The 23,702-nt window shown below is 46.8% G+C and overlaps 1 protein-coding gene across 4 annotated transcripts; it reads left to right on the top strand.

Annotated features, from left to right (window-relative positions):
- Window positions 1-1,175: 1,175 nt before the first annotated feature.
- Rbm23 (RNA binding motif protein 23) lies at window positions 1,176-15,699 on the top strand. 4 transcript variants are annotated; one of them, XM_048362748.1, is made up of 14 exons: window positions 1,176-1,315; window positions 6,460-6,535; window positions 7,090-7,202; window positions 7,668-7,715; window positions 7,938-8,111; window positions 9,076-9,129; window positions 9,967-10,084; window positions 10,173-10,325; window positions 10,411-10,548; window positions 12,006-12,071; window positions 13,632-13,827; window positions 13,906-14,028; window positions 14,109-14,193; window positions 14,444-15,699. In XM_048362748.1, exons 2-14 carry the CDS (start codon window positions 6,470-6,472, stop codon window positions 14,445-14,447), a joined length of 1,338 nt encoding a protein of 445 aa, XP_048218705.1. In that variant the 5' UTR covers window positions 1,176-1,315; window positions 6,460-6,469; the 3' UTR covers window positions 14,448-15,699. The 4 variants fall into 4 exon arrangements, with proteins under 4 accessions (XP_048218705.1, XP_048218707.1, XP_048218706.1 ...); XM_048362750.1 differs by lacking the exon at window positions 9,076-9,129; XM_048362749.1 differs by lacking the exon at window positions 14,444-15,699 and having other exon boundaries at window positions 14,109-14,197.
- Window positions 15,700-23,702: the final 8,003 nt, after the last annotated feature.

Here is a 23,702-nt window from a genome sequence, read left to right as displayed (position 1 = left end):
AGGGCTGTGCCCTTACCCTATCCAAGATTAAAAAGGGCTGAGCTCTTAATTCCTCAGTGAATGCTGGGCACTAGTGGGTTACACCTATAATCCTTGCTACTTTGGAAGCTGAGATCTGTGTATCACAGCAAATCCAATCTGAGCAGACAAATCTAAGCATCATCTTCAGTTAACCAGCAAATGGCCAGAGTGGAGATGTAACTCAAGTGTCAGAGTGCCATCCTTGAGCAGAAAAGGCTGGGAATGCTGAGTGAGAGCAATAGACAAGGAGTTCAAGCCCTAGTACTGGAGAAAAAAAAAAAACAACCCAAGCCATCTGAAAGTTTTAAGTTCAGTGGTAGAGCACAAGCCCACCATCTATACATGAATCCCTGGCTTCTATCCGCAGCACCACACACACATAAAAGTTGAATAGTAACTCTTGAACCCCAGGAGATGGGGCTTTCTGACCAGCCCACTACCACCTGTGATTAGACTTCTCTGGAAAAAGCTTAGGGATTTTCACTGTAAGATCCTGCACTGCACTGTGACGTATTTCCTCACAGTAGAGATCTCCAGTAAGACGCTACCTGTAGGCTCTGCCAGGTGCTCAGGCCTGTCCTCGCAGCCACTCAGGGCCCAGACCTAAGGATCTCAGTTGGGAGCCAGCCAGGTAGAAACACCCGAGACCAAGGGCAGGGCACCAGCCTTGAATGGAGGAGGGGCGAGGCGCAGAGTTCAGCCCCGGCGCACTCAGGGGCAGGCCCTGAGCTGAGTCACTTTCCGTCTTACAGTGTCCGCTGCGTCCGAGGTGGCGGCCTCGGCCACGAGGGTGGAGGGCAAATCACCTGAGGACGACGCGTCTCCACTTGGTCCTGGGGTGGAAGACGCGGATTTGGACGCACGCCGCTGGGCCGGGCAGCAGACGCCGGCGCACGACCGCGCCCCGGGGGAGCCGGAGCCCGCCGCTCCCGCCTGCTGCCGGAACACGCGGCCGCTTTCCGGGGGGCTCGGAGAAGCGAACCCGTCGCCGGCCCGCTGATGGTTGCTAGGAAACGCGAGGCTCCGCCCACACCGGGCATTGGGGCCAATGAGAACGTGCATTTGGGCTGCTGCCGCGAAAGCCGAGAGAGCCAGCGTTTAAGTGTTCTGACGCGTGCGCAGATAGAGGGAGGCGCTGGAAGCTAGCGGAGTGGCCGCCATCTTGTGGGAAGAGGAGGCGCTCCGGCTGCGAGGCTGCTTTTGCTGCCGAGATTACAGGAAATAGCCCAGCTTCGCGTCCGCAAACACTCGAGGGAACGGAGAGAACCGGGACCCCCTGGGGGCCCCGCGGCTGGTAAGAGGCCCCGAAACTCGGTCCCCCCGGTGCGTCCCCTAGGTGACGTCGCCGCGCGGCGCCTCCCCCTGACGTCAGAGGCCGGCCTGGGCGTCCGAGCGGCGGCGGGCCAGCTTGTACAATCGAACCGACCGGAGCCGGTCGGTTCAGCCCTGGCAGTGCTCGCCCCTCAGTGTGCCCCGGGGCTGCAGGGGGGTCGGCCTCGCTCCCTCCCTCGCTCGGCTCCCGGCGGGGCGGGTTCGGTGTGGGCCGGTCCCCTTCCCGGGCGCCGTCCGTCCCTCACGCTTTCTGTTGCAGGCCGGTGCTCCAGCGTTTTGCTCCCCTCCCCCCCCCGGTCATGGGGCTCGAACTCTGGGCCTGCGCTCTGCAGCTCAAGGCTGGCGCTCTACCACTTGAGCCACAGCGCCCCTTCCGCCTTTCTGGTGGTTAATTGGAGAGGAGAGTCTCGCGGACTTTCCTGCGGGGGCTGGCTTCGAACCGCGATCCTCAGATCTCAGCCTCCTGAGAAGCTAGGATGACAGGCGTGAGCCGCCGGTGTCCGGCTTTGCTTTTTGCTTCTTAATCGGAGATAAGAGCCTCCTGCCCTTTAGGGCTTGGGCTGGCTTTGAACCAGGTTCCTCAGATCTCAGCTCCTGAGTAGCTAGGATGGCAAGCTCCTTTCCCTTTCCTTACTGTTCCAGGCTTTAATAAGCTGCCTCCTGTTTGGAGGTGTTTTGCTCAGCTCAGTGGTTTCATCTGATAGGCCTACCATCACCCATAGGAATCCAGCATTTTGTGAATTCCTTCTGAACTGGCTTAACAGTAGTTTTTGAGCACAAGCGCTCCTCTGCCCCTTCAGCAATGAGATCTGTGTTCTTGTTTGTGTTGTGACTGTTCGGCATGATTTGTGGCTCAGTAGTTTTCGGAGTAGAGATGGAAGAATATACTACACTGTGTATGCTGATGGAGTTGAGTGGACCTTGACCCATAAGCTAATGCACACAGAGAACTTAAAAGTATCAACCTTCCAGGCTCACCTAGGCTGGAGGTCCTATATGAAAATTAGCTAAAGCAAGAAAGGCTGAAGGTGAGAGTGCCTACCCAGAAAGCAGGAAGCCCGGACTGGGAAGGTGGCTTAGTGGTAGAGTGCTTGCCTTGCATGCATGAGGCCCTGGGTTTGATTTCTCAGCACCCCATACACAGAAAAAGCCGGAGGTGACAGTGGGGCTCAAGTGGAAGAGTGCTAGCCTTGAGCAAAAGAAGATCAAGGACCACACCCAGGCCCCGAGTTCAAGCCCCAGGACTAACAACAACAACACCAAAAGCCCTAAGTTCAAACTTCAGGGACACACACACACACACACACACACACACACACACAACATGAAAATGCATAGTTGGGCACTACTGCTTTTTAGGACACTAGAAAGATGCAACTAAGCCCAGTGAGATTGCCAGTTACAAATTGTCACACATTGCTTAATGATCTTAGAAATGCATTTGCCACTTCCCTCAATTTTGGAACATTATAGAGTGCTTAAATAAAAATAGCTACTATGTCACTAAATGACAGTTTGGGTTTTTTAAATTGATCTTGAGGCTTGAACTCAAGGCCTGGGTGCTGTCTCTGCGTTTTTCAGCTCAAGGCTAGCCCTCTACCACTTTGAGCCACAGCTCCACTACCGGTTTTCTGGTGGTTAAATGGAGATTCATGGATTTTGCTGTTCAGGCTGGCTTTGAACTGCCATCCTCAGGGCTCAGCCTCTTGAGTAGTTAGGATCCTAGGCATGAGCCACCAGTGCTTGGCGTTATTTTTTTCCCTGAGCTGCTCTCATATCATAGTCCTCCCACCAATGCTTCATCACAGTGTTGGTTGAGATGTCATTTTTCCCTTGCCTGGCCTTCAACAGCTGTCTTCCCAGTCTTCACCTCCCAGTAGCACAGGCACGAACCACCACACTGGGCTCTCTGTTATTGGAGTTGGGGGTTAAACCAAGGGCCTCATGCCATGCTACAATAACACTAAACTGTACCCTGTAGCCTCTTATGTGAAAGTTCTCAGAGCTCTGTGTGTGTGTGTGTGCGTGTGTGTGCGTGTGCGCGCGCGTGTGTGATTTACCCTGTAGTGGGTCCACTCAGCAAGGAGAAATTCTTGAAATCAGAAGTATTTCACTTAGGAAATTTGTGTGTGTGTATGAATGAATATGTATGTATGTATGTATGTATGTATGTATGTATGTATGTATATGCACACATTGGAGATAACAGTCTCAAGGAGACTTTTGACCCCAGGCTGACTTGGAACTGTGATCTTCAGATCTCAACCTCCTGAGTAGCTAGAATTATAGGCATGTGCTACTGGCACTTAGATAATTTTTCTTTTTGTACTGATAGTGGGCCTGGGTGCTGATCTTTGCTTTTTTGCTCAAAAGTAGTCCACCACTTGCTAGTTTAACTTTGGTAGTTAACTGGCTGTAAGAGTCTCATCAACTTTCTTGCCCCAGCTGGCTTCCAATCCTATTTCTCAGATCTCAGCCTCCTGAATAGTTAGGATTATAGTTAGGAGCTACTGGCACATGGAATAAATATTTTTAATTTTTTATTTATTTATAGTTTTTGTAACTCTTATCTCCAATTAATCATAAAAATTTGCCATGAACTTATTTATGATCTTCCTGCCTCAGTCTTTCATATACTGATATTACAGATGTGCACCATTACATGCAGCCTGCTTTTTATATTTTCTAGCATCTTTGAGTTATTTGTAACTGGTATAACATAAAACTATAAGGTGCTCAATTAGAAGTGTTTTGATAGATGTCAACATCCATGAAATGATTACTTTCAAAGGTTTTTGTGCCCTCTTAAGATCCTTTCATCCTAGCTTGTGCCAGCTACTACAGACTCCGTACCTACTGGTGTAGTGTGTGTGGTTTCTTTTGTGTGTGTGTTGGTACTAGGACTTGAACTCGGCCTGTCACTCTCACTTGGCTTTTTCACTCATGGCTGATGTTTTACCACTTGAACCACGGTTCTAACCCATTGTTTGTTTGTTTGTGGGTCGTTTCTGGCCTGGACGATTTGATTCCCATATCAACCTTTTGTGTTGGCAGGATTGTAGCCAGGAGCCACCAGAACCTGGTTTGATCTGCTCTCTGTAGCAATAGATTGGTTTGTGTCTTCTACAATTTTATATTAACAGAAGCATTCATTTCTTTTTGTCCTTTTTTTTTTTCTTTAAATGGTACTGACCACTTGAACTTGGGGTTTGGGCACTTAGCTTTTTTTGCTTGAGGTTAGCATTCTACCACTTGAGCCACACCTTGATTTCTGGCTTTTTGTTGTTGGTTGTTGTTGTTATAGAGCATGGTTCTACAGAACAGCTACTGTTACATAAGTCGGATAAAGAGTACATTGCTTCTTGGACAGTGTCACCCCTTCCTTGACCCTTGACACTCTCCCAGTTTTCAACTTCTGGCTTTTTTTTTTTTTTTTTGGCTGGTCCTGGGGCTTGGACTCAGGGCCTGAGCACTGTCCCTGGCTTCTTTTTGCTCAAGGCTTCTTTTTGCTCTACCTCTTGAGCCACAATGCAACTTCCCGCTTTTTCTGTTTATGTGGTACTGAGAAATGTAACCCAGGGCTTTGTGCATGCTAGGCAAGCACTCTACCACTAAGCCACATTTTCAGCCCATACTTCTGGCTTTTTTATGATTAATTGGAGATAAGAGTTACAGACTTTCCTGCCTGGGCTGGCTTTAAACCTCAATCCTCAGATCCTAGCCTCCTGAATAGACTTATAGGTGTGAGGTACTTGTGCCCAGCGGTCTCTTTGCCTTGCCTTGCCTTGCCTTGCCTTGCCTTCCCTTCCCTTCCCTTTCTCTCTCTCTCTCTTTCCTTCCTTCATTCCTTCCTTCTTTCCTTCCTTTCTCTCTTTCTCTCTCTCTGTCTCTCTGTCTCTGTCTCTCTCTCTCTCTCTTATTTATTTTTAGACTAAGTCTCACTGTATACTCCAAATTAGCTTCAAATTCCTGTCTTTGCTTCCTGATTGCTGGGATCCTAGTTGTGTGCCATGATGCCTGCTGGTCTGGTTTAATTTAGTATAATTATTTTGGGATTCATCCATGTTGTATGGGTAATTCCACCCCAACAATTCTTTTTGTTTTGTGTTTTTGTTTTTGTAGGTCGTGGGGCTTGACCTCAAGGCCTGGCCAGTGTCTCTTAGCTCTCAGCTCAAGGCTAGTGCTCTATCATTTTAAGCCACAGTGCCACTTCTGGTTTTCTGGTGGTTAATTGGAGATAAGAGTCTCACAGCCTTTCCTGCCTGGGTTGGCTTCAGCCTTCATCCTAAGTAGTAGTAGCTAGGATTACAGGCGTGAGCCACCTGTGCCCGACTCTCCACTAATTGTTTTTTTTTTTTTTAGTATTTCTGGTTTTGTTTAGTATCTTTTGATACTCCTTTGACAGACCTGTGACTGGCAGCTTGAGGGAAGACAGTGCTAGATGCAAAGACTGGAAGCAGGAGAGTAGTTTTACCCTGTCTGCCAGACAGAGTGGGATTAGTGAAGCCTGTCTTAAATATACTATTTCTGGGTTACCTAAACTCTAATTGTTATTGGACAAAAAAATACTTGGTGGTAAGCATAAGGCCTTAGTGGTGATTTGCTAAATATTGGTGTATTTGGAGTATGTGAGGGAAGAATTTAAGGCAATTTGCATCATTCTGGTGTTGGCTTTATCTGACTTCTGACAGTCTTGCATCTTTACCTTTTTACTGCAAATAAGTATTTTTATTATTTAAGTGTAAGCCATTTATTCAGGATTTTGGACAGTAGAATGTAGGTGTAGTGTTCCCTTGGAAAGTGAATAGTACTGGGTTTTGAGCGCCAACATTTTCTCTTTAAAGGATAAGGGCCTGTATTTTCTCTTTTTCTAGATATTAAGTTTCATTTTAGACCTCTGACCAATTCAGTCACAAAGCAAAACTAGCTCATATCTCTAAGGTGCAAAAGTAAGGCTAGAATAAGCAACTGCTGGCAAAATCCTTTAGTTTAAGAAACAGAACCATATATCCTGACATTTGTTCCTTGGTGGGGGAAGGGAATATGGTGCTGGAAGGGGAGGAAAAATATAAATCAGGTTCTTATGTATCAATATCTTCTCCTCAGATCTGACACAATGGCATCTGATGACTTTGATATAGTGATTGAGGCCATGCTGGAAGCTCCCTATAAAAAAGAGGAGGTAATTTTCCCCACCTCACTCCTGAAATTGGGTTAATAAGAAAGCAGTTGTGGGTCATCAGTTTGAACATTTTGTCAATCCTTTTTCTCTGCTTGTTTATTTTATGTTCAGTGATTATTTGTAAAAGATTTAGTCTTAGTAAGTTTCGTTGAGGAACCTGTATTCAAGGACCATAATTTTAGCAAGGACCGGAAAACCAAGGGTGGGCACAGTATGGTGGGTAATGTGGTTTGCTGGTAACTTTCAGGGATAGTAGAAGGTTTACCTCAGACAGCCTCAACTTCTCTCTCTTGTAGAAGTAAAGTCAGTGGAAAAGGAAGATGTCAGGTAACTGATGTTTGACATCAGAGTCTGTCACCCTAATCTCTTCCTTTTGAGTAGTTTCCTTGCTTCCTCTGTTACACCCTTTGTTAGGAGATCCAGGTATTCATTCAAAAACTGACTGGCTAATTGAGAGCTTTGATTTCTTCCTTGTCCGCCTTCGTTCTTTTTTGCCCAATGGGATCTGTGTGTCTGCCTTGTGCCTTGTGACATTTTCCTGGCGAACTCCTCAGGATGAGCAGCAAAGGAAAGAGGTTAAGAAGGACAGTCCTAGCAATCCCACCAGCAGCACCGGCAACAGTGGCAGTAGTACCAGTGGGAGCACCACCACTGGGGAGACAAGCAAGTGAGTGTGGGGGTGAACAAATGGGTTGACACCTTGGGAAGGGAAACAGCTGCATCCGTTGGAGAAACAGCCAGGACAGATTGGTGGTTGCTCTTAAGACTGCTAACTTAATAACGGCTCCACTGGGTCTTGGGAATAATGCTGACGATTTAACCTAGTCTGTGCTTTCCAGTGTAGGTTTGTGGATCAGTCCTAACAGCCACAGAGTTCATTTGAATAACACAGAAAATAGATCATGATTTGGAAACATTAGCTTTTGCTTGGTTTTTGATGGGGAAATGGCCACTTCAGATGTTTGACAGCATTTGGGACTGTAAGTTGGTATAATAATGCAGTAACTGTGACCTATTGCCAGATGACCTTCTAAGTCTTTGGTCTTCTGTTTCACCCTGGCCTCCTTCGGTCCTCTTCCTTGGGAGAGAATATGAAACTTTCCCAGTAGTAAGAATTGATGCTCTTTCACAGGAAGAAGAGTCAGAGCCATACGAGTAGAAGCAAGGATAGAAAGCACAGGTCAGTAATTCTGGGGGCTGCTGTGCTCAAGGAAGAATGATGATGGAAATAGAACCATTAAAGAACATTAAAGGCCAAAAAAGGGGCTGGGGATATGGCCTAGTGGTAGAGTGATTGCCTTGCATACATGAAGCTTTGGGTTCAGGCCCTGATTCCAAGCCCCAGGACTGTCAATAAGTAAATAAATAAAATAAAGGCCAAAAAAGGTTATTTTGTTTGTAGTCGTAGTCGAGATGGCGATCGGCATAGAAGGAGAACCAGCCGAAGCCGAAGTCACGATCGGCAGCGTCGTCGCCGCAGCCGGAGCTGGGACCGACGGCGTGGTAGTGAGTCACGAAGCCGAGACTGGCGTTGTGAGGGTCGTGCACACTACAGGAGTCCTCCACTGCTCACTGGGTATCACCTTTTGCTGCTACTACCCCTGCTGACAGTCCTGGGATCAAACCCAGACAGAGCCACAGGCCTTCTAGACATCCTTAATCCTCACCCTGAATCCTCATCTAGGCCAGGACAAGTACACTGTATACCCTGACTTACCTGTGGGTGTTTATAGCCCATTGTGGCGGACAAGATGCTCAGTCACTGGAAGGCTGGTGTAAGTTGAGTATTCTTGATCTGAAAATGCTTATTTTGAAAAATCTTTGGGTTTTTTTTCAGACTTTTATATATGTCTTTTTAGTATGACTATATTTTGATTATAACTTCTAATAGAGGTTAGGTAGAGAATTTTGCATTGTGGTGTCATGTTTGCATGTTAACAAAATTTTGGATTTTGAAGTATTTCAAGTTTTACATTAGACTTGGATTAAGAGTTCACATGTGATGCTGGACACCATTTCTTCATGCCTGTAATCCTAGCTACTTGGTCGTCTGAGATCTGGAGTATTGCAGTTCGAAGTCAGCCCAGGCCCAAGAGTCTTTGAGACTTTATCTCTAAAAAAAATTCAGCCAGCAAAATACTGGGCTGCGGCTGGGAATGTGGCTTAGAAGTAGAGTGCTTGCCTAGCATGCTTGAAGCTCTGGGTTCAATTCCTCAGCACCACATAACAGAAAAAGCCAGAAGTGGCGCTGTGGCTCAAGTTGGCAAAGTGCTAGCCTTGAGCAAAAAGAAGCCAGGGACAGTGGCTCAGGCCCTGAGTTCAAGCCCCATGACTGGCAAAACAAACAAACAAACAAAAAACAAAACTAGGTTGGAGGAATGGCTTACGTGCTAGATCCAAGCAATCCCAGGGCCCCAAGTTCAAGCCCCAGTACTGGCCAAAGAGAAAGTTTACATGTGAGATTAAGTGCCAGAATCTGCTTTTCTTATGATAGCAAATCCAATGTGAATAGTTTCAATTTTGTTTTTTCTGTTCCTTAGGCGTAGGCCTGGACACAGTAAGAGTCCTCAGTTCAGAGAGAAGAGCCCAATCAGGTAAGTTGATGAGGTGTACTTTTTTAGGTTTTATGAAATATGAATACAAAGTTAGGCTGGGCATTGATGGCTCACACCTGTAATCCTAGCTACTTAAGTATGCTGATATCTGAGGGTTACAGTTCAAAGCCAACCTGGGTTGGAAAGTCTATGAGACTCTTTTCTCTATTTAACCATGAGAAGTGGTGCTGTGGCCAGAGTGGTAGAGCACTAGCCTTGAGCAAAAGGGCTCAGGCACTGCACCCAGCCCCACAGCTGGAGAAAAAAAAAAACAATTGGTAGATCCAAACTATAGGAATGTCTGTTACTTGGGCAAAGAACAATGGCCAACTATTGAGAAAAGATGGTCTCATACATTTTACTTTTTTGGTGCCAGTACTGGGGCTTGAACTCAGGGACCTAGGTACTGTGCCTTAGCTTTTCACTCAAAGCTGGTGCTATAGTACTTGAGCCACTGTTACACTTCTGGCTTTTTGGTAGTTGACTCTTTTTGGAGGGCTGGGGATATGGCCTAGTGGCAAGCAGTGCTCGCCTCGTATACATGAAGCCCTGGGTTCGATTCCTCAGCACCACATATATAGAAAAAGCCAGAAGTGGCACTGTGGCTCAAGTTGGCAAAGTGCTAGTCTTGAGCAAAAAGAAGCCAGGGACAGTGCTCAGGCCCTGAGTCCAAGCCCCAGGACTGGCAAAAAAAAAAAGTCTTTTTGGAGATAAGGGTCTCACTGACTTTCCTGTGCATGCTGGCTTCAATCTGCAATCCTCAGATCTCAGCCTCCTGAGTGGCTAGGATTACAGGCGTGAACCACTGGTGCCCAGCTCACACATTTTACTCTGTAGGGAGCCAGTTGATAATCTCAGCCCTGAGGAGCGTGATGCCCGCACTGTTTTCTGTATGCAGTTAGCTGCCCGAATCCGGCCTCGAGACCTGGAGGACTTTTTTTCTGCTGTTGGCAAGGTAACCCTCCCACCCTAATTGTCTTCTGAATAGCCTATCTTCTATCTCTTTATGCCCAACTCAGAATTTCCTTTGTGCCCCGGAATAGGTTCGTGATGTGCGCATCATCTCAGATCGGAACTCGCGGCGTTCTAAGGGCATTGCCTATGTTGAATTCTGTGAAATCCAGTCTGTACCACTGGCCATTGGACTGACAGGGCAGCGGCTACTGGGAGTGCCTATCATTGTACAGGCCTCACAGGTGAGCAGGTTGAGAAACTAACACAAGACTGTAAAGTGGAGAGGGATGTAGAACACGATCTGTCACGTATTTTCTCCTTCCACAGGCAGAGAAAAACAGACTGGCAGCCATGGCCAACAACTTGCAGAAAGGTAGTGGTGGACCAATGCGTCTCTCTGTTGGCTCCCTGCACTACAATATCACTGAGGACATGCTCCGGGGCATCTTTGAGCCCTTTGGCAAAGTGAGTAGGCGGTGAAGAAGACCTCTGAGGGGAGTGGAGAAAGGGGGCGGTAAATGTCCTCCCCTGCTCTGTCTGGCCTGTGCCCTGTAGATGTCACAGGTCCATCTCTGTTTGCGTTGCTTTTAGTAGACACAAAGCTAGATAAAATGAAACCAAATAAGAAGGTCCAGATTAAGTCAAAATGTTAAGTAAATTAAAGTAATTTAAGTAAACTAAGTTAGAAAAAGTGTTTTGAAAGTTGGTGGGAAGATAACCTTTCCTGGCTTGTTTGTTTTGTTTTGTTTTGTGCTGTGAGGGCTTGGGCTTGACGTTACACCTGCTCGGCTGTCTGCTCTATGCTCTATCACTGTGAGATGCTGCTAACCCCCCCTCCTCGTTTTTGAGATAGAGTCCCACTGTCGGCCCAAGCCAGCCTGCACCATGACCCTCCTGTATTAGGCTTCGCCTTATAGCTGGGTTGATGGGTGCATGTCATTACAGCCAGCCATTAGTTGAAAGGGGTCTCACAAACTTTTTGCCTGGGCTGGTCTTGAACAGCAGTCCTTCTGTAGTCAGCCTAGGATTCCAAGTGAGCCACTGTGCCTGGTAGTAATTTTTAAATAGGGTCTCATGGTTTTATGTAGGACTAGCTTGGACTGTGATCCTCCTCCTTAAGGCTTCTGCATAGCTGGGATGATGGGCATGTGCCAGTCACACTTGGCTTGTTTGTTAGGTAGGATCTTAGGTGCTGATGGCTCCTGTTTGTAAACCTAGCTCCTCAGAAGGCTGAGATATGCTGATTGTGATTTGAAGCTAGCCTGGGCAGAATTTGGTAGAATTCTTATCTCCAGTTAACTACCAAAAATCCAGAAGTAGAGCTGTGTTAGAGTGCCAGTCTTGGGGGGGAAGCTAAGGTACAGTGCCCATGTCTTGAATTCACACACACACACACACGTACACACATACAAACACACGGAATCTTGCCCTAGCTACCCTGAATTCTCTCTCTCTCTCTCTCTCTCTCTCTCTCTCTCTCTCTCTCTCTCTCTGTGTCTACCCCCCCCTCCCCCCAGCTAGCCTAGCCTCAATCTGTGATCTTCGAGTCTCCATATCCCTGGTAACAAGGATTGCAGATAGGAGGCCTGGCCCCTGGCTTTGTTTCTTTTCTTTATCTTTTTTGGTTTGAGACCAGGACTGGACCTCAGTACCCGATGTTTTCACTTCCTGGCTAGCACTCTACCAACTGAGCCACCCCTCCAACCCCACTTCCTTTCTTCCTAAAGGTCTGGAGGGTTAAGGGTATCACTTCCATAGTGGAGCACTTGCCTAGTATGCATGAAGTGCTCAGTCCAATTCCTAGGTCACAAAAGAGAAAAGGTTAAGGGTTGAAGAAATGTAATTTGTTGGCTAGAATGTTAGAGGTATTTAGAATAATAGAGTGGCAAAGAGATTCTTAATTTCTTCCTCTTCTACTGCAGATTGATAATATTGTCCTGATGAAGGATTCAGATACAGGCCGCTCTAAAGGTTATGGTTTCATTTCGGTGAGTCTCTATTCTTAATATTTTAATCTTACTTTGGGTTTTTCCACTTGTCTGATTTTGCAGCTCAGCTTCATCCTCCTCCTTTAGGAACTGTCTAATGACCCATAAACCCTGGTGCTGGAAGCTTGGACTAGCCTTCTGCCCCTTGAGATGAGTGCGTTACTTGAGATCTTGGCTTTGCTCCTTCATTCTGTCAGTGGCCTTGGTATGGGGGTGTCTTTGGGTAATACTAATGATTCTAGGCTGTAGCCAAAAGGTTGGGGGCATGAGGGAAGCTAGGTATGTGCTTTTAAAGACATATTTTATAAGATTGGTGTATTCTTATGGTAGAAGAGGGAATAGGAAAATATGCATTCTCCTGAAGCTACCCTATTTGAAACAGCTTCTTCTTTGAGAAGACTAATGCAGCTACTACCTGGTGGTGGACAAACTTTAACATTTTCCTGACACTCCAACAAATGTTTCCATTTTGTATAACTGGTTCTGACAGCCACCTAGTGACAGAGTCTGATACTTTGAGATTAATACAGGCAGCATTTGCCCCAGTAGTTGCCCTGGGGGGAGGGGGGCACACGTTCTGTGAAGAGAATTGCTCACCTCAGAAGTATCCATTAAAAAGAATGTTTATCCTTGCTTTTTATATCACCTGCCTAGGAACTGTCAGTTCCAAGTGCCTGGCCCTAGGGCAGGTAGTACCAGAGTAAACAAGGCCAGCTATTGTATTGTTGATTCCATAGTAGCAAGCACTTTGGACTCTCTCTGTGACTCAGATATGGAAAGGCTTCTGTTGCCTTTTAGGTCAGCAGTTTTTTTTTTTTTTTTTGGCCAGTCCTGGGCCTTGGACCCAGGGCCTGAGCACTGTCCCTGGCTTCTTCCCGCTCAAGGCTAGCACTCCGCCACTTGAGCCACAGCGCCGCTTCTGGCCGTTTTCTGTATATGTGGTGCTGGGGAATCGAACCTAGGGCCTCGTGTATCCGAGGCAGGCACTCTTGCCACTAGGCTATATCCCCAGCCCAGGTCAGCAGTTTTTGATACACAAGCAACCCACTGTAAATCTTCCTATCAGCATGCTGCTAGTGGTGCTGGTGAAAGGGTCTGAAGGACAGAATCTCCATGCCAGTCACTTAGCTCTGGTGTGCCTGTGGGGTGGAGGTTGGGTTTGCTCAACACTGGAGTGAGTGTCCCTCTTCCTAAGCCTGGGGTATGGCGTTTCAGATTGCTGGTACTTGTTTGAGAGCTAAGAGATAAACTAAATGCCCAGGAACCTTGACTCTGAGACTGTCTTCCATTTATTATATTCTTGTATCCCTGCAGATGATGTAGGCTTTTTGCCTTTTTAGGTTTTTAGTGGAGCTGGAAGATTAAAAAGTGATTACCCTGAATGAGTTAGGAAAGGTCCTTTTCAGATACTGTTTTGGGGAGATGGAGATCTTCCCTCACGTTTCCTGGGCACTATTAGACATACAGTTTTCCTAGAATAGTAGTATTAAGGAATGTTAAGTGGGGCTTTCAGAACATGTCTCCGGCCAGGAGGTAACTCACAGTCTGCATTTTTCATAGTTCTCTGACTCTGAGTGTGCCCGGCGGGCCCTTGAGCAGCTGAACGGCTTTGAGCTTGCGGGTAGACCAATGAGAGTTGGCCCTGTTACTGAGCGGCTGGAGGGTGGTACAGACATCACTTTTCCTGATGGAGATCAAGAGCTGGACCTAGGATCAGCAGGTGGACATTTGCAGCTCATGGCCAAACTGGCAGAAGGTAGAGTCTCTGCTGAGTGAAGAACATGGTGAATTGTAGATTAAGAACTGGGACCTGAACCACCTTTTTTTAATTTAGGCTCTGGAATCCAGCTGTCCACCACAGCTGCTGCTGCTGCTGCTGCTGCTGCTGCCCAGACTGCTGCCTTGCACCTGAATGGAGCAGTTCCCTTGGGGACCCTAAATCCGTCAGCTCTAACTGGTAGATTTTCCAAACTGGGGAAAGGGAAAAAAGAGCTGGGCTCTGGGCTCATTCACCTGCTCTGCCTTTCTTTGTTGTAGCTCTGAGCCCAGCCCTGAACCTCGCCTCTCAAGCAATTGCTTCCCAGTGCTTCCAGCTCTCCAGCCTCTTTACCCCACAGACCATGTGAGTTTTAGGCCCAGTGCATTTTATTTGGCTTTGTCTGTCTTTTTGTTTCTTTCTTTCTCTCTCTCAAGCACATGCATGCATGCACATGTGTTTAGTTATTGAACCCATAGCCTTCTGCTTGTTAGGCAAATGCTTTTACTGCTGACCTACACTACATCCCTAGCCCTGGTTATTGTCTCTCTCTCTTTTTGCTTTTTGGTTTGTTTGGGGTTTTTTGCTTTTCATTTACCTCTTTCTCTTGCTACAGGTAAATCAGTGGAACACACAGCCCCAGTACTATGGCCCTGTGCCTGTGGGTCCTACCAATTCTTTCTCCACATGTACTCTTCCTTGGTTCCATCTTCTAATCGTGGACCAAGCCATCCTGAGGGCATGAACATTCATTCTGGAGGAATTGGGGCCAGTTGGAGACACCAAGAAGAAAGAGTTCCTTCCGTTGTACTACTGGGAGTGAACTCTGCCCAACAAAAGCCTCTATTGAAGAGAATAGACTCTATACCTGCATTTGTCCTTGTGACATGGCTGCCAAGATGGCCATCTTGCCCTTTTCCTACCACCTCTTAGTGCTTCCTTGACTCCTCCCCCACTGGGAAGGCTGTAGGGCATTAACTACAGGAGCTAACCTCTTCTTTTCCTTTACCTTTACTCTGTAACCTATTAAGGAAAACCTGTAGGACTTCTGAATCTAGAGGACATTGTAGTGTAAGGGATGGGGGGACTTCTTAAAGGTGCCAGCTTTCAGCTGTAAGGGCTCCCCGGAAGACACCTCAGACCTGTGTGTTGTAAAGCTTGCCTTAGGTCTCTGGTAGGCTGAAGGCTGGAACTGCTACTGCAGGCTCAGCATCTTGCTAGGAGGCATGGGAGTGGCCTACCTTGACAGGCAATGGAGATGTCTAAGGGACTTTCAGGAATTTAGTAAAAGGTGGGGTACATTTCCAATATTTCCCATCTTCCTTTTTATATTTGTCCTTCTCAGGAAGATGGAGGGGAGGCTGCCATTCTCTATCACTTTTGTGTGCCTATTGTGTCCTCAACCTTGTCATTTAAAGCCACTCCTGTCCCCTACCAGGGCATATGTGAGCCTTTGTCAGTGAATTTTATACCCTTGTGTCTTGTGTACATAAATATATATATATATACATATATATATATAAACTTTGTACAGAAGGCAAGCTCCTTGTTAGATGTTTGCGGTCCATATGTCTGTGGTCTTGGTTGGAGTGTCTGATGTTAATTTCTGAGCCAAAGCCATAGTGCTTCTAAGGATATAAAACATTTGTAATGCCATTGTGTTTTCTTTATTTTGTTTTCTCTACCTTTAGGGAAAAAAAATAGTTTAAAGGCTCATACCTGGGTGGAGTTCCCCATTTGTATTTGCATTTCATACTCTCAGCCACACAGTCTTTTCCATTTATCTTTTTTTTTTTTTTTTTTTTTGCCTCTGGGGCTTGAACTCTGAGCCTGAGTGCTGTCCCTGGGCTCCCTTTACTTGAGCCACAGCCTCACTTCTGGCTTTTTCTGTGATTAATTGGAGATAAGAGAGTCTCACTGATGGGGCTGGGAATATGGCCTAGTGGTAGAGTTCTTTTCTCCCATTCATGAAGCCCTGGGTTCTATTCCTCAGCACCACATATATAGAAAAAGCCAGAAGTGGCGCTGTGGCTCAAGTGGTAGAGTGCTATCCTTGAGCAAAAAGAAGCCAGGGACAGTGCTTAGGCCCTGAGTTCAAGCCCCAGGACTGGCCAAAAACATCTTACAGACTTTCTTGCCGGGGCTGGCTTCTTACTGTGAGCCTTAGATCTCAGCCTCCTGGTGTACAAGGGAAGGAACTTTCTTCTTGGTGTCTTCAAGTGGCCCCCAACCCCTCCAGAATGAATATCCATGCCCACACCTACCTGCCCACTGGACAGACTTCTTCTTTGCCTAAAGACAAGTCCTTCCACAAGATGGCAGTGTGACAGTAGCCCATTCTGCACCTTCCTCTAGGGGTGTTCTGTGAGCTGGGGTTGCTTAAGTACCACAGAAGCCTCGTCCCCGTTGACCTTGTGTCTGCCTGTGATCTGTGTAGCAGAAATCCTAGTCCCAAATGCATAGGCATGGGCACGGCACCAACAGGACCCAGCATCTGCTGCTCTTTCTCGACTGGGTCCCTCATACATTGGTTTTCTGCTGGGGGTTACAGGCTTAGGAAGGGTGGATTTAGTAGACTTCATTGAGGAACTGGAAGAGTTGTACCTCCCCATGCCTGCTTTGTGTGACCAAGAGTGGGAAAGAGCCGGGCTCTTTCACCTAGGAACCGACCGAAGAAGGCCTGGCTTCAAGAGCTGGGCTCTGTGGGCTCCTCCATTCTTTACTGATCTCTATGGCAACAGAATGTTAAGACTTGATCATGCTAAAAATATGGATAATTGCTGTTAGGTTTTAATTTGTCAGCTCTCAGGCTTCTGAGGGAATGATGGTTTTGTGGGGCTCTTAGCCTCTGGGGTTGCTTTCTACACAAAATCACGGAGCTCCAGAGGCCTGTTTGTGACGAAGGCCACTGGGACTTCGGATGGGGTCCTAATTTTGCTTGCCAGGAGCCTCGCCTGCCACCACTCTTCACGGCCGCTCTTTCCCAGTCCTTTCCCAGTCCTGCCCTAGTTTGCTTTCTGGACCTGGGGAAAGAGAGGGTGATGCATTATTTTTAGGTAGGAACCGCTGGCTATGGCCCAGTCCCCTACAGGTTATTGATTTGGTTGCTAATGCATCTTGAGAAGCATAGGGGGCTGTTTTAGTTTTTTTTGTTAGTCATCCTGAAGTCTTGAATTGCTCTCCAGATAGCCCACTTGGCCTTCTACGGACTGTTATTATCTGCAGGCCTTCTCTCTGTGGCTGCCTCCTCACCTGTGCCCCCAGTTCTGCCTAGTTTCCTTACATTTCCATCTTTAGCTACTTTAGCTTTTCCATACATTGGTCCTTATGCCATCTCAGTCTTCCTTGCTCTCCGTTCACAGTTCCTCATGGGAGGGAGACTGTAGTGGAACGAAAGAAACATCTAGGACAACAGCTCTAGTCTTACCCCATATAAGGTGATGGCATCTAGTAGGTGACAGCTGGTGTCGTGGTGTGTGACTCAGTGCTGTCTTGTTACTCATCCCTCTATAGGAGGTGGTTAGAGTAGAAAGAAGGGGGCAGTGAGCAGCCTCTGTCAGTCTCATGGAGGAGAAACCTCCCTCCAGCTGTGACCCAGATCTTTTTCCAGCATTTGGAATTTCCCTATCAGTCCTCAATTCTAAACAGGATTTTCACCTGTCTCTGGGCTTATAGCTTAGAAGTCTCTTCTTTTAAACTTCTGGTCTTGTCATAGGGATTCTGCCTACCTCCCTTAGAGTCCAAATCCTCGTGTGTGAGCTCCCAGTGGGCTTCACAGGGGATTAACCTGTGACCTTTTAGTCTTAGCACTTACAATGAAGCAAAATAAGTTAAAAGTGAAGCTGTGGGTGGTGGTATGCACCTCCAAGATACCTGGGAGGCAGAAGCAAGAAAGATCAGAAGGTTGAAACCAGCACAGCAAGTCCATCGCTCAAAAACACTTGAGGATGGGTGCTGGTGGCTCATGCATGTAATTCTAGCTACTCAAAAGGCTCAGGTCTAAGAATTGTGGTTGGAAGCCAACCTGGGCCATAAAGTCCATGAGACTCTTAACCTCCAATTAACCATAAAAAATATGGGAGTGGAGCTGTGACTCAAATGGTAGAATGCTTGAACACAAAAGCTCAGGGACAGTGCCCAGGCCCTGAATTCAAGCCCCCCAAGACCAGCATTTCAAAAAGCAACTTGAGGGTTGAATATGGCCATATGGCCTAGTGGCAAGAGTGCTGGCCTCGTATACATGAAGCCCTGGGTTCGATTCCTCAGCACCACATATATAGAAAACGGCCAGAGGTAGCGCTGTGGCTCAAGTGGTACAGCTCTAGCCTTGAGCAAAAAGAAGCCAGGGACAGTGCTCAGGCCCTGAGTCTAAGCCCCAGGACTGGCAAAAAAACAAAGAGAAAAAGAAAAAAGGCAACTTGAAAGGAGGGGTTATAGTTCAGTATGTAGTTCAGTAGAGTATTTGTTTCACATGTGGAAGGCCCTAAATTTGACCCCAAGTACCTCCAAAAAAAAAAAAAAAAGCTTAAAACTGGCACTAATGATTCAGGCCAATTAACTATTCAGGAGGCAGAGATCTGAGGGTCAAGTTCAGGGCCAGCTGAGGAAGGCAAAGCTGCAAGAACTCTTAGTTCCAATGAACTAGCGAAATGCTGGAAGTGGAGGCATAGCTCAAGTGGTAGAGCTCTAGGTGTGAACAAAAAACTTAAGTGAGAGCAGGACACCCTGAGTTCAAGCCCCTAGTACTGTCACACAAAAAAAACTAGAGGGAAAAATTACATCAATCTCTGAAGAGTACAGAATCAGTAATACTTGGACAGTGAAAATAGACTATTAAAACATCAACACTTTGGGTTGAGAGTGTGGCTTAAGTGGTAGAGTGCTTGCCTAGCACACATGAAGTCCTCGGTTTGATTCCTCAGTACCACATAAACAGAAAAAGACAAATGGCACTGTGGCTCAAGTGGCAGAGTGCTAGCCTTGAGCAAAAGAAGCTCAGGGACAGTGCCCAGGCCCTGAGTTGAAGCCCCAGGACTGGCAAAAAACAGAAACGTGGGCCGGGCACTGGCTCGCACTTGCAATCCTAGCTACTCAGGAGGCTGAGAGCTGAGGAGTGGGGTTTGAAGCCAGCCTGGGCAGAAAAGTCCCCATGGAACTCTTTATCTCCAATAAACTACTCAAAAAGGCCAGAAGTGGTGCTGTGGCTCAAGTGGTAGAGCACTAGCTTTGAGCACAAAGAGGCTCAGGGATAGCACCCAGACCCTGAGTTCAAGCCCCAAGAACAGCAAAAAACAAACAAAAGACATGGCCAAAAAAAGGCCATAGAGCTCTGAAAACAGAATAAGAGATGGCATAATGGTAATTGTTAACATTCATACAAGATTTGTAAGAATTCTAATCACTTTACACGTGTCAAGTCCTTAAATAATATCTAGGTAAGTTCATTTGTTTTCCTTGTCTAGTTTGTAAACAAGGAAATTAATACCCAAAGAAATTAAGTAACTTGCCCCTCAATTTCAACAAGCTAAGAAGTCTTGCTTCAGATCCCCTGCCCTTGTCTACCTACCTCAGCAGTACTGCAGAAGCCAAGGCTGGCAGCAGCCAGCGAGTGGCGCTTTCCTAACGGTGCCCATTCCTCTCAGTAAGCCATGAATTCGTGTGTGCACGCGTGTGCATGCCGGGTGGGGGGTGGGCAGGGCCATGTGGGAAGAAGCTGGGGATTGAACTCAGAGCATCATACATACTAACAGGCATTCTACCATTCAGCTATACCCCAGCCCTGACCCTGAGTTGTCCCAGTTCTCTGTTTTTGTTCATCTTGTTTCTTCTTCCTTCTCCCCTTTTGATGGTTGAAATCCTGACGTGTAAAATGCTAAAACTTCCCTGGTTGGAGTTAATCTCCCTTTTCTGTCCTATTGTAGGTCTCATTCTGCACTGACAGTTCTTTGCACACCATATTAGATGGTTATATCCTGATGAGGCCACTATGTAAGTCTTTTTCATTATGCTTTGCTTCTATTAAAGTCAGAGACAAGCATTTCAAACAGTGTCCCTTCCCAGCTTGCTTTCCCAAGCACTTTCATCCCTTCCTTTCTCTCTCCTTCAAGAGAGAGGATGCATCTTTACTCTTTTTGGTGTTACCATGGTAGCCCGTGATACTTTGTGTCTAAAGTGCTGCTTGCCATCCACCAGAGACTGTTTCCATGGCAACCAGGTGAAGGCACTAGTCATGAGCTGGAGATAAGAAATGAATTTTTGGTCTAAGATGTGTCTCTAAATCTAGCCTCAGATGTCCTTCCTCCTCCCTCCCAACTTTTGTGTTCTCTATCTACATCTGGTTTGTTCCTGGTTGAGAACTCTTAAGTGTGGGGTGAAGCAGACTGAATTGTGCAGGAAAGGGAGCAAGGAAAAAGCTGATCATCGACCACTTTAAAGAGTTGGATGCGTTCTGTTAGCTGTTGCAGATGATCCGTTCTCCAGAGCCCTCAAGGAGTTGGCTGGAGTTACTGGAGAGCCATTAGGCAGTTGTTGTTTAGCGCAATGGGGAGATGGATGAGGTGCCCGAACACTGGAAAGGAGCCAGTCAGTGCTGGGTTTTAAGAAAGGGGAAACAATGACCTTGGAAATCAGAGACTCCTCAGACTTGTCAGTGTTCCAGAAAGTTGGAGAGCTTCCGTCAGTTTCTAAACATCAGGGGGCCTACTTGTTTGGAATAGGGGTGCTGAAGATTAGCCTTCTGGACACAAGAAAGCTAGTGGAGGTCCCTGTGGTGGCAGAAGGGTCACTGTGCAGTCACATGTAGCTCAGGACCCTCTTCTGTCACAGAGCTGAGTAAGCATGGGAATTGCACTTAGCTAATTGAAATTTCTCATCTGTAAAAAGGAAATGATAGCTGGGCACTGGCAGCTCATCCCTGTAATCCCAGATACATCTCCAATTAACTAGTATAATTAACCAGAAAAAGCACTGGACTGGAAGCACGGCTCCTGTGGTAGAGTGCTAGCTGTGAACAACAACAACAAAAAAGACGAGTAAGATGAAGAAAAAAGAAGCCAGGCACCAGCTAGTTAAGAGGCTGATGTCTGAGGACTGCAGTTCAAAGCCAGCCCAGGCAGGAGAGTCTGGGAGACTCTTATCTCCAATAAACTACTCAGAAAAAGCCAGAAGTGATGCTGTAGCATAAGTGGTAGAATGCTAGCCTTGAGCAAAAATCAGCTCAGGGACAGAGCTCAGGCCTTGAGTTCAAGCCCTAAGATCAGCGAAAAAGGAAAAGAAAAAACACAAGACCCTGAGTTTAAGCCCAGGTTACCAGCGCGTGTGCGCATGTACACACACACACACACACACGCATACCCATGCATACACACAAGATATGATACCTCTCTCAGGTAAGGACACATCGTGAAGAGCTTGGAACTTGATAGCTTGTTACTGCCATCATTATTCCCACTCCTCCAAATGTCTACTCTCTTGACTTCCTACCTGACATTTTTCTTTCCAAACTTTAGAAAATGCTCAAGGTTGTCAGAATTGAGGTAGGGGGCACTGTGAAATAAACCTCAGTTCTATGGGCTGGGAATATGGCCTAGTGGTAGAGTGCTTGCCTCACATAAATGAAGCCCTGTGTTCAATTCCTCCCCACCACATATACAGAAAAAGCCAGAGGTGGCACTGTGGCTCAAGTGGCAGAGTGCTAGCCTTGAGCAAAAAGAAGCCAGGGACAGTGCTCAGGCCCTCAGTGCAAGCCCCAGGACTGGCAACAACAACAACAACAACAAAAAGCAACTGGTTGTTTGTGACACAGGACACTGTGAGACTAAGAACTGAGGTTTATTTTGTTTTGTTTTGTTTTTTGCCAGTCAGGGACTTGAACTCAGGGCCTGAGCACTGTCCCTGGCTTTCTAGCACTCTGCCACTTGAGCCACAGCACCACTTCTGGCCTTTTCTATATATGTGGTGCTGGGAAATTGAACCCAGGGCTTCCTCTATGCTAGGCAAGTACTCTACCACTAGGCCACATTCCCAGCCCAATCAGTTGCTTTTTTTTTTTTTTTTGCCCAGTCTTGGGGCTTGGACTCAGGGCCTGAGCACTGTCCCTGGCTTCCTTTTGCTCAAGGCTAGCACTCTGCCACTTGAGCCACAGCGCCACTTCTGGCCGTTTTCTGTATATGTGGTGCTGGGGAATCGAACCCAGGGCCTCATGTATACGAGGCAAGCACTCTTGCCATTAAGCCATATCCCCAGCCCCAATCAGTTGCTTTTTCAGGAAAACAAATCTCACTAACACAATCTCTTTCTGAGGCAGATTAGCTATGGAGAAAGAATGCTGAAACCAATCCCTCTCCTGGTCGTACTGTAGTAAACACTCCTGTCCCCCGCCCAGTTCTTCCTCCCGCCACGCCTTACCAATAACTTCTCTCTAGGGGTAGAAAAACCTCCAGGCCAGTTCTAACCAAGTGGAGGCACCTCCACAGTAGGAATGTATGTGTCCTTAGCCCAACCTTGTACAATAAACTCTTAAGGCTTCAAATACGTGGGTTGTTTTGTGTGTGTGTGTGTGTGTGTGTGTGTGTGTGTACTTATATACTTAAAAATATGGAATGGCAAGCTCATATATGTGCAGGTCCCTTAAAAAATAATAATCTAACAAGCCAGGTGCTGGTAGCTGACACCTATAATCCTAGCTACTCAAAAGGCTGAGATCTGAGGATCATGGTTCTAAGCCAGCCCAGGCAGGAAAGTCCATTAGACTCATCTCCAATTAACCACTAGAAAACTGGAAGTAGAGCTGTGGCTCCAAGTGATAGAGTGCTAGCTCAGGGACAGAGGCCATGCCTTGAGTTCAAGCCCCATGACCAACAACAAAAACAAAGAATTTACCAGGTCTGGGAATATGGGCTAGTGGCAAGAGTGCTTACCTCGTATACATGAAGCCCTGGGTTCGATTCCCCAGCACCACATATACAGAAAATGGCCAGAAGTGGCGCTGTGGCTCAAGTGGCAGAGTGCTAGCCTTGAGCAAAAAGAAGCCAAGGACAGTGCTCAGGCCCTGAGTCCAAGGCCCAGGACTGGCAAAAAAAAAAAAAGAATTTACCAAGTTTACCAAGGACTTGGTAAATTTCCTTAAGATGGGATCACTGTTATTACTATGAACTCCTCTCCTACTCCTCAAACCCTACAAAACTGAAAATTTTAGCCACGTGCTTATCTTGAACCACCTAGCTCCAGCCTACCCTTTTCCTTAAGAGTGCACTTCTTCCCCGCCTTGGTCATGGGGCTTGATCTGGGCCTGGGCACTGTCCCTGAGCTCTTCAGCTCAAGGCTAACGCTCTACCACTTGAGCCACAGCACCACTTCCAGTTTTCTGGTGGTTAGCTAAAGATCAGAGTCTTAAGAACTTTCCTGCTCAGGCTGGCTTTGACCTGTGATCCTCAGATCTCAGCCTCCTGAGCAGCGAAGATTGCAGGTGTGAGCTACCAGTGCCTGGCAAGAATGCACTTTCTTTACTAAACTTCCTTTGCCACTGTGTTTGTGTCCATCCGTACTTCATTGGAGATGCCAAGAATCTGTGATCTTCACGCCCAGGCGCTGTCCATACAGTCAGATATAACCAGATGATTTTGAAAATTTAAGGTGAGTCCCATCTAGATACCTTGAAGGTGCTTTTGCATTGCCTAGCCATGAAGGAAGAATCTCAAAACCCTAGACTCAATATCCATCCCTGTTAACCTCCTCAAGCATTTCTATCTTTGTTGGACTCCAGAGCCTATCCCTACCGTGGCAATTTCTGAGTATTTTACTTGGGTCTCATGCCTAAAGACAAGATTTGAACAGTAAAATGGAAAATTGCAATATAATACCTAGGCATGAAACGC

The sequence above is a fragment of the Perognathus longimembris genome, chromosome 14, assembly GCF_023159225.1.
Source record: "Perognathus longimembris pacificus isolate PPM17 chromosome 14, ASM2315922v1, whole genome shotgun sequence".
NCBI lineage: Eukaryota > Metazoa > Chordata > Mammalia > Rodentia > Heteromyidae > Perognathus > Perognathus longimembris.
Note: the sequence above shows the minus strand (reverse complement) of the source record. Positions and strands in the feature narration are given on the sequence as shown.

What these genes read in the sequence shown, in the direction of transcription:
- Rbm23 (XM_048362748.1), top strand. Translation starts at nt 6,470, where the DNA reads ATGGCATCTGATGACTTTGATATAGTGATTGAGGCCATGCTGGAAGCT. An exon ending in AGAGAGAAGAGCCCAATCAG is followed by an intron (nt 9,130 to 9,966) that starts GTAAGTTGATGA and finishes TTTACTCTGTAG; the next exon opens with GGAGCCAGTTGATAATCTCA. An exon ending in TCTTTGAGCCCTTTGGCAAA is followed by an intron (nt 10,549 to 12,005) that starts GTGAGTAGGCGG and finishes CTTCTACTGCAG; the next exon opens with ATTGATAATATTGTCCTGAT.